At 46.7% G+C, this 12405-nt stretch overlaps 1 protein-coding gene across 1 annotated transcript; it reads right to left on the bottom strand.

Annotated features, from left to right (window-relative positions):
* Positions 1–6029: 6029 nt before the first annotated feature.
* LOC310666117 (uncharacterized protein) lies at positions 6030–11394 on the bottom strand. Its single transcript, XM_083416738.1, has 2 exons — positions 11253–11394; positions 6030–8312 (listed from the first exon to the last, which is right to left on the bottom strand). The coding sequence occupies exon 2, from the start codon at positions 8288–8290 to the stop codon at positions 7211–7213; it is 1080 nt and encodes a 359-aa protein (XP_083272864.1). The 5' UTR covers positions 8291–8312; positions 11253–11394; the 3' UTR covers positions 6030–7210.
* Positions 11395–12405: the final 1011 nt, after the last annotated feature.

Raw genomic sequence — 12405 nt, 5'->3', positions numbered from 1 at the left:
TTAGGTCCAGTCGTGGCCGCCTCTGGGGTTGCGGCGCTCATCTCACTCTATTGGCGGAGGGAGCTGGTGTACAGCTTCCGGGTCATGTGGCCAGCAGGACTAAGCCCCTTCTGGCGAACCAGAGCAGCAGGGAAACGCCGTTTACCTTCCCACCGGAGTGGTACCTAGTTATCTACTTGCATTTAGTTCTTCCGAACTGCTAGGTTGGCAGGAGCAGGGACTGAGCAACGGGAGCTCACCCCGTCGCGGGGATTCAAACCGCCAACCTTCTGATCGGCAAGTCCTGGGCTCTGTTGTTTAACCCACAGCCCTTGCAAATGCAGGAAATTTACAGCTATGTGCCAAATTTGGTGCCCAAGCAGATGATAAATTATAGACACCCTGGAGGAAAGAAGGTACACTTATGGCGCAGGGTGGTGTCCGTGGAGATACATCCAGGGTACCTAAACACTTCCTCACTCTTCCAAAAAGCAAAAATTGCCTATGAAAATTCTGTAAGCTCCATAGAGCACAGACATCATTTCAGTCAGTCAGTCAGTTAGTTTATTGTGTTTTAGCAGATAACACCAACAACAATAACAATAATAGAGATTTACATTTCTGCTCCTTAATCTTTAATGATTAAATCCAGTGCTTTTTTCCCTAAAAAAACACACGTTTAGGGGTACTCTCATTTTTAATCAAGAAAACCACCATTTTATAGCTCAAATTGGGAAAAATAAATACAGTATATGGACAAAAGTACCAATATTCACAAAAGTACCAGGATCCCCTGCGTCCCCCCAGAAAAAAACACTGGATATATCATTTCCCAAACCCACTTGAAGTTTCATAGCACGGATTTATAGAAGCTTAGCAATAAATCTAGATACAGTGGTACCTCAGGTTACATACGCTTCAGGGTACATACGCTTCAGGTTACATACACTTCAGGTTACAGACTCCGCTAACCCAGAAATAGTGCTTCAGGTTAAGAACTTTGCTTCAGGATGAGAACAGAAATCGTGTTCCGGTGGCGCAGCGGCAGCAGGAGGCCCCATTAGCTAAATTGGTGCTTCAGGTTAAGAACAGTTTTAGGTTAAGAACGGACCTCCAGAATGAATTAAGTACTTTACCCGAGGTACCACTGTATTCTGAAGGATATATACGTCTTTATACCAGAGCAAAAAACCAAATCTTTGCTAGGGATAACCTTCCCTTCTGTGATCTTAACAATTCAATCTGCTGGTCATTTGATCCCGGGAGGACATTTTGTTGCTGGTATTACTCTGCCAAGGGCCTCTGGCCATTGCCCAACTCATCTCTGGTGCATCTTCCCCTACCCAGAATAGCAGCTTGCATGACCCACTAAAGAATATAATAACGCAAATTCCTAACAGTAGCAACTAATTGCACATTGTTTCAAAATCCAGTGAAAACTACTCAGTTTAATTAATTAAAAAATAATAAAATATGAACTTGATCCAGCAGCTTTTCAAAGCAGCTTTTCAAAGTCTGGTAGTCAATTACATCTCCGAGCACAATTCAAAGTGTTGGTGCTGACCTTTAAAGCCCTAAACGGCCTCGGTCCAGTATACCTGAAGGAGCGTCTCCACCCCCATCGTTCTGCCCGGACACTGAGGTCCAGCTCTGAGGGCCTTCTGGCGGTTCCTTCACTGCGAGAAGTGAGGTTACAGGGAACCAGGCAGAGGGCCTTCTTGGTGGTGGCGCCCGCCCTGTGGAACGCCCTCCCACCAGATGAGAACAACAACTACCAGACTTTTCGAAGACATCTGAAGGCAGCCCTGTTTAGGGAAGCTTTTAATGTTTGATGCATTACGGTATTTTAAAATTTTGTTGAAAGCCGTCCAGAGTGGCTGCAGAAGCCCAGCCAGATGGGTGGAGTATAAATAATAAATTATTATTATTATTATTGTCAGAGCTGGCTCCAGGTCCCAGCTCACAGAGGACCAACGCTAGCCGGTAGTAATGTACAAAGGTCTTTATTGAAGTACAGTTTCCATTTTCAAGCCGGAGCGCCCCAGCTCTACGTCTAGGGTTTAGACCGGCGAAGCTCCATCTGAATCTCCGCCCCCTGTACACCAGTTTAAGATTCTAGCCTTACTCCACCTCCTCCGTCTCTCCTTTCTCCTCTGGGTCCTGCTACCCCCCGGGGTCCCTTCCTTCCTGGATTCTTCTGACGCTGACGTTGATCCCCCTGACTCCTCCCGCTCTCTTCGGCGGGCTTTGGGACCTGGCTCCCTATCCGGGCTGCCAACTGCGCCGCCCTCCTGTACATTTGAACTTGGCGCGCGCGCCCAGCCTTCAACCTTCCTCTCGACCGTTTCCTCGCTCCCCGATGGAGGCGTGGCCAATCCTGACTCATGTCCTCCCGCTGGCAGTGCGCCGCCTGATCCCGATGCCTGGGACTCCTCCCCCCTACTGCACTCTGGTGTGGACGCTGGTCCTGATTTCCGACTGCTGCTCTCTGAGTCCCCTCTGGCCCCTTCTTCCTGGGGTGCCCCCCTAGGCACCCCCCCTTGCTCTGACCATGGGCGCCCCTTTCTGTGAATCTTCCGATTCGCTGGAAAGACTCAGAGACCTCGGACCGCTGTCATCGCTAACATTTCCTTTGGACTCCTCCCCCTCACTCTCTATTTCCTCCCTTTCTTGTGCCTCTGCTCCTGAACCTCTGACAATTATTATTATTATTATTATTATTATTATTATTATTATTATTAATTCCGGCATCCCCTGCTGCCCTCTTAGTACCTCCCTCAGGTAACCCCGCAGCCACCCTGGGGCTCTATTGCCCAGTTTGAGAACTCCTGGCCTATATCCATTAACGATGCTGTGCAAAGCAATTAATACTGCTATGCTTAATGCTTAAGAGGCTAGGCATCTCTCAAGCCAAAATGTAAGAATCGTTGTCCATACTTGCCCGTTCTTAGAAAGACAGGGAGATGCAATTAAGAATTTGGAAGATCTAGTGGTTGAGCAGGTTTGGGTAGTTCGGCGGAGTCTTCCTGGAGCCCAGCACAAGCGAAGAAGCCAGTTGTCAGCTTTCTTCCTTTGCCACCACACTCTCGCCTCCCGGTTTTCATCAGGAGAGTAAGAGATGATAGGAGTTGATAGAAATCCAGGACTGGAGTAATAAATTGGGTCCACTTCCGGCTGGGGCCGGGTTGCGGTCGGGCCACCTAGCCTCCTCCCGCCTCAGCGTGGGGGTGGGACAGTGTCCCACGTCCTGTTGGGAGAGACCCTGGCCATGTCATGTCACCAGGCGGCCAATCAGGTCGCTTGGGGACGTGGCCGGGGCTGATTTAAGCCAGGGTGCGACTCTGAGGCTTCCCTTTCAGGCTCACACCACAGATCTCCCACCCTCTCACCCTTTCTTCAGGTAGCGTCTTTGGCCTTGCTATGGACTTTGGTTGGTCGCCGTTGGCCTTTTTCCACTTGGCAAATCGGCACTGGCCACTTGGTTTTCGCCTACCTCGTAGCAATCGCCACAACTTTGTAAGGTTTGGCGGTTAGGCATTGGAATAGCGTTGTGTGGGGGAGGGGAGGTACGGCCATCACCTGCCCCTCCAAGATTAAGGGTATTCCATTAAAGGAATCTTTCCCAGTAGTGATGTATGGAAGTGAGAGCTGGACCATCAAGAAGGCTGATCGCCGAACAATTGATGCTTTTGAATTCTGGTGCTGGAGGAGACTCTTGAGAGTCCCATGGACTGCAAGAAGATCAAACGCATCCATTCTTAAGGAAATCAGCCCTGAGTGATCACTGGAAGGACAGATTGTGAAGCTGAGACTCCAAGACTTTGGCCACCTCATGAGAAGAGAAGACTCCCTGGAAAAGACCCTGATGCTGGGAAAGATGGAGGGCACAAGGAGAAGGGGACGACAGAGGGCAAGATGGTTAGACAGTGTTCTCGAAGCTACAAACATGAGTCTGACCAAACTGCGGGTGGCAGTGGAAGACAGGAGTGCCTGGCGTGCTCTGGTCCATGGGGTCACGAAGAGTGGGACACGACTGAACGACTAAACAACAACAATTAAAGGAATCTGGGGGTGTGGATCTCGTCCGAAGCCCGGGGAGGAGCTAGGGCCATGCCATGACCCCATCGGGAACCCAGGGGTGTTCTAGTCAATCTGCATTGGTGGGGCTCTCCCTACTGGTGGTTTACCCTTACCAGACTTCTTGCAAGGCGGGCAGGAGTCAGATATAGTCTGTTGATGCCAATGCCTAAGCCAATACCACTCACATTCTGTAACCAATAAAGCTGTGGCCTAAATTTTGCCCATTAACCTAAAATTCTGTGTCCTTGTGTCTTTATTCTCCTGAGGGTGGCTTGGGGGCCTTGACACGCAATACAACATCTCTTGGTTCCTTTTGACACTGACACAGTTGCTCCGAGTCTCTTAAATCTTTCTAAACTATGATATTTTATAAAAATAAGGAAACAGCATAGGAGGAGGAATGTAATGGGTATTAGGTAGGGCTGCAGTACGGAGCAACCTCACACTGCTGTTTTTCAGACCACATATAACAAGACTGAAGGAATGCCCGTATTTCTGGCCTATGCTGATGGAAGTTTAGACCAATTCTTATAAGAAAAGGCCATCAGCACCAATTCCCCAATTTGCTGGATGCAGCTAAAGTAAGATGCAGGGGATAACAGGATTCTCTGCTTGCTTAGAGGTGTACCACGGAAGAAGCACCCTACCAGCGTATTGTCTGTATTGTGTTGTCTATAACCAACTTTTATTTTGTTCTTGTATGTAACCATATCATGGAGGAAAAGGGAAACAAGTCTTTGATGGAAGCAACCCAATAACCTTATCTGTCCATGAGCAGCAATTCCCCTCCTTGAACCCAAGATGGATGGGGCAGAGAAATGGGAACCGTCGTATTCAAAAGTGTGAGCTGTTATTAGGGGGCTGGGGGAGGGGAGCAATTAGTAAGACACTCATATGTACACAGAGAGAGAGACAGAGTTGGGGGGGGGGAGAGAGAGACAGACAGAGAGAGAGAGAGAGAGAGAGAGAGAGAGAGAGAGAGAGAGAGAGAGAGAGGGAGAGATTTTTCTTCCTCCAAGAAGCTTAGGTAAGCATAGGTGAGAGGCATACTATTTGATCTACACAACACACCTATGCATGGTTTAGTGGTTAAGAGCAGTGGACTCGTAATCTGGTGAACTGGGCTTGCTTCGCCGCTCCTCCACATGCAGCTGCTGGGTGACCTTGGGCCAGTCACACTTCTTTGAAGTCTCTCAGCCCCACTCACCTCACAGAGTGTTAGTTGTGGGGGAGGAAGGGAAAGCAGAATGTGAGCCACTTTGAGACTCCTTAGGGTAGTGATAAAGAGGGATATCACCTTGCTACCCACCTTGCTTCTCCACACTTCCCTATGCTGTTGACTATGCTTATCCCCGCATGGTGATGTGCAAGCTTTGGTGCCAGCAAAGCTGCATCATGAAGTGACCAAGGAAACATGTAGGTGAAATTTCCATTTTGCAGATTCTCCCCTTTCACAAGGACTCCCACCATCCCTGACCATTGGCTATACTGGCTGGGGTTGATTGGGACATGGGAAACTGCATAATACTGAAGTAGGGACTGCTCCATCTAACCCAATATTGTTTACTCTGACTAGCAGGGCCTCTCCAGGGTTTCAGGCAGGGTGCCCTTTTCAGCCCTTACCTGGAGTTGCCAAGGATTGAACCTGGAGCCGTTTGCATGCAAAACAGACTGTAACTCAGTTACAGCCCTCCCCTCTAATGTTTGCTGGCATCAGTGCGGTGCTAAACCAATTATTATACCAATGATTGTGACCTTGTCCAAACAGTGGGGTTGTCATATGTCAAGAAGTGAAAAATTGAGCTTTTCTTAAAACAAAAGGGAGAAAAAAGTTTTGCCCAAGTTGGAATCTGTTGGAGGGATTGAGGAAGGCCTTCTTTGCACATTCTTAATTTATTTTATTTAGGCATTTTTATACTGCCCTTCATACAGTCATATTCCCCACCAAAAACAAATCTCCAGATTCAAAATCATGTTGAGGCTTTTTATTTGTATTTCGGAAGTTCAGAGATTTAGGAACAATCCATTTAATCCCAGAAGAATATACAGACGGATGCATAATAAACAGTAAGATTTGGGACATGTCATCAGCTTCCTGGTGAGGCCATGATCACTCCTTCGCAATCATGGCACAAAAGCCATCCAATAAAATCTGCTTCCTTTTGTGTCAATTACCTTAATTAAATTCACAGTAAAATAATACTCGGGCATCACTGGGAACAATTTCTTTTGTGTCGCCTCAGATGAGAAGCTCTGTCGCCTCAGATGAGAAGCTCTGATTATTACGTTCTCTGCCAACATCTCAATAAGGATGTATTTAATGAAGATAGAAACAGTCCTCGCTATTTGCCTACTATTCATTTGGGGTGGGTGGATAAGGAAAAGTACATGCAGGAAATGGGATTGCTCACGAATGTAAGGAAAACCTCGCTGGATCAAACCTAGTATAGCCCCCTGATTCCCACACTAGTCAATCAAATCCCTTAGGGAAGCCAACAATTGGGCATGAGTTCAACATCCCTCTTCCACACCTATTCTCCAGCAACTGGTATTCATTTCACCATTCAAGGTGGGATGAGACTTATGCGGCAGGGGTCTTCCCTATGTTAAGAACTGGATGATCAACAAAATAATCATTAAGCAATAATAAATATTGAAGAAACAGGGATACCCAGGAAAGGATGAGATGGCTTCTCCTATCCTTTGTACAGAATCCAACCAAACTAACAGTTGAATTTTACTTCAGTACTGACAACAGGACAATGTCCTCCATCACAGAAGAGAGCACCATGCTACATTGGGTAAATCAGGGGAAATGGGAGGAATTTTTGCCATCTGAGGCGTCCACCAGGGCCAGCCCCAAGAAGGAAGAAACTAAGACATCATTGCATCGCCACCAAAAGCCAAATTTGACAGCCTAATTCCAAAACACTTCCTCTTGAAGCAATGTAAATGTAACTTGCTGGTGGCAATTATGCTGCTTACTACTATTATCATATGGAGAACAACATAGCAAATATAATAACAGAAGGGTTTTTAAAGGAATTTAAATAAACAAAAAGGATGAGGTATATTGAAAGCTGCAGGTTGTGAGCTGGACGTGTTGATCATACTGAATTCCTGCGCCGTTGTTGTTGTTTCTCATGCTTGCTTACTTCTGCTGGTGAGGCCAATGGCAAGGTTGCTTCTTCTGCTGTTGATCACAAGGGGGTGGGCATTTTGCCTCAGGTGGGCAACATGGGACAGTGGTTGGCTCCTTGCAGGGAGGCTGATTCTCTGGGCATGGAGTTGGGACAACCACTACTGGTGTCTCCTTGCAGGCAGGCTTCTCTTGACATGGTGTTGGCTGAGGGCATGGAGTTGGGACAACGACTACTGGTGGCTCCTTGCAGGGAGGCTTCTCTTGACATGGTGTTGGCTGAGGGCAAGGAGTTGGGACGACTACTACTGGTGTCTCCTTGCAGGCAGGCTTCTCTTCACATGGCTGAGGACATGGAGTTGGACAAATCACTGCTGGTGGCTCCTTACATGGCTGCTTTTGCTGAGGACACGGTGTTGGCTGAGGGCAAGGAGTTGGAACAACTACTACTGGTGGCTCCTTGCATGGAGGCTTCTCTTGACATGGTGTTGGCTGAGGGCATGGAGTTGGGACGACCACTACTGGTGTCTCCTTGCAGGGAGGCTTTTCCTGAGGGCATGGTGTTGGCTGAGGACAAATCACTACTGGTGGCTCTTTGCATGGCTGCTTTTGTTGAGGACACGGTGTTGGCTGAGGGCAAGGAGTTGGAACGACCACTACTGGTGGCTCCTTGCATGGAGGCTTCTCTTCACATGGTGTTGGCTGAGGGCAAGGAGTTGGAACGACCACTACTGGTGGCTCCTTGCATGGAGGCTTCTCTTGACATGGTGTTGGCTGAGGGCAAGGAGTTGGGACGACCACTACTGGTGTCTCCTTGCATGGAGGCTTCTCTTCACATGGTGTTGGCTGAGGGCATGGAGTTGGACAAATCACTACTGGTGGCTCCTTACATGGCTGTTTTTGTTGAGGACACGGTGTTGGCTGAGGGCAAGGAGTTGGGACGACCACTACTGGTGTCTCCTTGCATGGAGGCTTCTCCTGAGGACATGGTGTTGGCTGAGGACATGGCAACAGTTCTGGTGCTGTTTTGCACAGTGCAGGTGGCAAGGTGGTTGCCTGTTTGCACTGCTGCTGGTTGTTGAATGATGCCATTTCTACTGATGTTCCAGAAAGCCTGCAGGTAAGAAGGAATGGATTTCACCTGTCATTCAGAAATACCATCACACACACACATCTAAACCATTTGCCTTGCTTCTTGTATGTCTACAATTATTGACAAAGTTTCTCCAAAGATTTAAGACAAAGGTCCATCCATTGATTTCAAAGAGTCTATGCTGAGTACAACTAACATTGGATACAACCCATTGAATTTAATGGGTCTAAGTTAGTCATGCAAATAATAACATCGAAACAATAAAACTCAGGTTGAATAAAACTATCTTATCAACTAATAAAAGCATAATCTAAAATGACTGAGAAATTTTAAAAAGTTTTAACCTGGTGCTGAAAGGAGCATAGTATTGGCAACAGGCATCCCCCCCCCCAGGAGGATATTTCAGAATCTGGGAGCCAGCACAAAGAAGGTCCTCTCTTTTGTACATCAATGATGTATTTCAAGGGAATAATGAGTTTCATCCAACTACATGATAGACCCATTGAAATTAATTGACTTAAGCTAGTCATGTCCATCCTGTTCAATGGCTCTACTCTCAGTAGACCTAACACTGGATAAAACTAATTGAAATCAATGGACCTCAGTAATCATGTCCATTAATTTCAAGGGGTCCACAAGTAGTGTTCCTAATGTTAGATACAACCCAGTGTTTTCCCCCCACCCCACCCCCAGAATTTAACTCCTAAAGATCTGGAGGGGTGGGGAAAAGACCTGGGAAATGGCAGCTTTAGCCACCGGAACTAGGAAACATGTTAAGTTCTTCCTGCTATTTCCCCCAATCATTCTTCCCATGGAAGGAAAAGGAAGAACATGTTCCACCCAATACATTGAATATGTAAATTGGGACTGTTCCTGATAACTAGCGACTGTGGGAGGATGAGCAATTAGCAAGACTTACACAAGGGACAAGGGGCATTGACAAATTCACAACACTGACGTAATGGCAAGCTACTTTGAGGAGCAACGCCCCAGGTATTTTGACATCTCCAGCGCAGTCCAAAGCCAACACCTACTCAAACCCTCCACGTTGTTAAAATCAATAGAGGGCTCCATCTCATAGTTCTACCACTCTCAGAAATTCAGGGTGTTGGTGACCCTGGAGAGGGCCTTCTCTGTGGCAGCTCCTAGGTTGGGGAATTCCCTCCCCAAAGAAGGGCACCTTCAGTTCAGCTTTTGGTGAATGCTGAAGACACACCTCTTTGCCCCGACCTTTGACCACTCGGTTGTGTGTTTTCGGGGCCCACCCCCCTATCCTTCCTTCCCTCCCCCTCCCCTTTTTGTTAAGACTACCCGCTCTGGGATCCCACTGCTAATTTTCCCCTGGTCTCCTCGCTGGCTCAAATCGGACGAATTTAGCCAGCTAGCCCTGGTGATCATCTAATGTTTATTGATGGATTTCCCCCCTAAATTGGTTTTTGAATTCTGAATTTATTGTTATTCACGTTTTGTACTGTATTTTATGCTTTTTTTATTGCATCAATTAAGTGTTTTAAATTTGTTGTTAGCCGCCCTGAGCCTGGTTTTTGAACCGGGAAGAGCGGGGTATAAATTATTATTATTATTATTATTATTATTATTATTATTATTATTATTCCTGTGACTGGGGTCTGCTTTAGCTGCTTTTAATTTCTCATTTTTCAATGGTTGTAACCTGCCCTGGGATCCACTGGTGAAAAGCCAGCAGTAAATTCAATAATACATAGAATCATAGAATTGCAGAGTTGGATGGGACTATGAGGGTCATCTTGTTCGACCCCCTGCAATGCAGGAATCTTGACTAAAGTATCTGTGACAGATGAACATCCAATCTCTGCTTAAAAACCTCCAAGGAAGGAGAGTCCACAACCTCCTGAGGGGGTCGGTTCCACTATCTAACACCACTTACTGTCAGAAAGTTCTTCATGGTATTTAGTCAGAATCCAGACAGCATTATACAGGTGACTCCCAAATTACGTATGGTCAACTCACACATGACCGCATATGTGTGAAGTGCTGAGAAATAATTTAATTCAAACCCAGAAATGGCAGGAGGGAGCTGGAGAGTCCCCGTGGCTCACGAGGAGACCCTCCCTGGAGCCCAAAGAGGGCGTCAGTGAGGGTGGAGGAAGCCCTGAAGAGACCTGAGGTGCAGTGGGGTTTTGTTTAGGCTGCTCAGCCTCCCCGCCTAACAGCTGATGTACAGGGTAGCGCAGCAGCAGTAGCACATATTCCCTGTGTCCTCCAACCTTCAGACAACCCAGAGCTTCAGCTCCAGGTATTTTGGTCTGGACTGGGGAGAGAGCAGGAGAGGAGAAGAAAGCGGGCATTTGGAGACCTTTTAGAGGATGCTCTCCACTTTATGCAATTTCAGTTATGAGCCCTTCCCCATCTTCTGCACCTCATCCAAGTTCCTATTCACCCTGTCATTATATTCCTAGGATAATTTGAATGGCACCAGCCAGCTGTATTCAGATAATCTGCAGGGGGCCAGGAAAGAACTTTCGGAGCTTGAGGGGTGGATCTCAAGAAACACAATATTTCTAATTAATTGAGAAACAATAAAAATCATTGTCTCCTACTACCATAGGAACGGCTGAAATGTTGGCTTGCATCTCCAATGCTAGAGTAGACCCATTGAAACCAATGGATCAAAGTCCATTGCTTTCAGTGGGTCTACACATAGAAACAGCATTGGATACAGCCCATTAACACTAACATTACTAGTAGTAGCAGTACAACTAGGAGTAGTAGAGTACTATGAGGCTGAGGAGAAACACCAGCCCTACATTTTATGGTTAGCAGAAAAAAAGGCTTTTGGAAATAGCCTTGCTGGTATTACGCTACTATTACAGTCTTATCTAAAACAGATTTGCCCAAAGCATGAAAGATATATCTACTACTGCTTTGACTAGTTACAACCACCACCATGCATTTCCTTAGTGTCAGCTGAAAGAAACTTACCCAATTGGTCACTGAGACGCTGCTGGAAGGAATTAAGTGGCTCCAGGAACAGCAAGTGCTTTTTATCCTCTACTGAAGCCCAGCCTCCGGATACAGTGTGTAAATCTGGATGACTCCATCCTTACACAATGGAGTAGGCTCATCATGCATTTCTACATTTCCCCCATGCCACTCCTTTCTTAGACTCTGCTTCTGCGATGGCTGCGGGCAATTTCATGCCAATCTCCTCCTTGACTAAGATACGTGGCCAATGTTCTAAAAATAGACACCCCAATCCCCGAGAGGTCACAATCTTCACGGATGTGTCAGCTGAGTCTGGGTGGTGTCCAACTAAGTCCTAATCAGACCCATTGAAATCAGTGGACCTAAATTAGACCCCCCTCTGCGTGATACATTTAGAACAATGTCATGTCACTTTAAACAGTTGTGGCTTCCCCCAAAGAATCCTGGGAGGTGTGGTTTGTTAAGGGGGCTGAGGGTTGTTAGGCGACTCCTATTTCCATTAGAGAGCTACAGTTCCCAGAGTTCCCCAGTGTCAAGGAATGGTCTGAAGACAAGGACTGGGGGATGCATTCTATGGCAGACCAGCTTCTCCCAGTTGGAGAATTGGAGGTGGAAGAGTCACACCCCTTGTTCACAATGTGTTCAGAAGCAGAGGGAGACAGAATAATTGGGAGAGAATAATTGGGTGCACTCTTCCCACCTTGGATCAAATCTATCCATCATTTAATTTAATGTAGTTGGTCTTTATGTAACTTCATGTATTTGGCTTTTATTTTGCTTGTCCTTAATGAAACATTGCTGGGCTCCATCACAGAGTTGGGGGCACTGCTCAATTTTATTTGGGAGAAATTGGATGGTGGGGGCTGTTAAATAAACCCACTTATTAATTTTGGTCAAATCACATCCCAATTGCCATCTAAAAAGAGCAGATAATGGGACAATCACAGAAGATGAAGTGGCTGGTCTCTCTCCATCCCAACTAGACTTTGAGCATTGGGTTGGGAATGAGTAGATCTTCCTGACATTTAGTTGGAATCAACTTTCTTGTAACTTGAAACCATTGGTTTGAGTCCTACCCTCCAGAGTAGGAGAAAAGCTTGTTCCTTCCACGTGACAGACCCGGGGCGCAGTGGCATAGTGTGGGTTGTCA

Source organism: Podarcis tiliguerta, assembly GCF_965153285.1.
Source record: "Podarcis tiliguerta genome assembly, chromosome: 16".
In the NCBI taxonomy this organism is placed as follows: Eukaryota; Metazoa; Chordata; class Lepidosauria; order Squamata; family Lacertidae; genus Podarcis; species Podarcis tiliguerta.
Note: the sequence above shows the minus strand (reverse complement) of the source record. Positions and strands in the feature narration are given on the sequence as shown.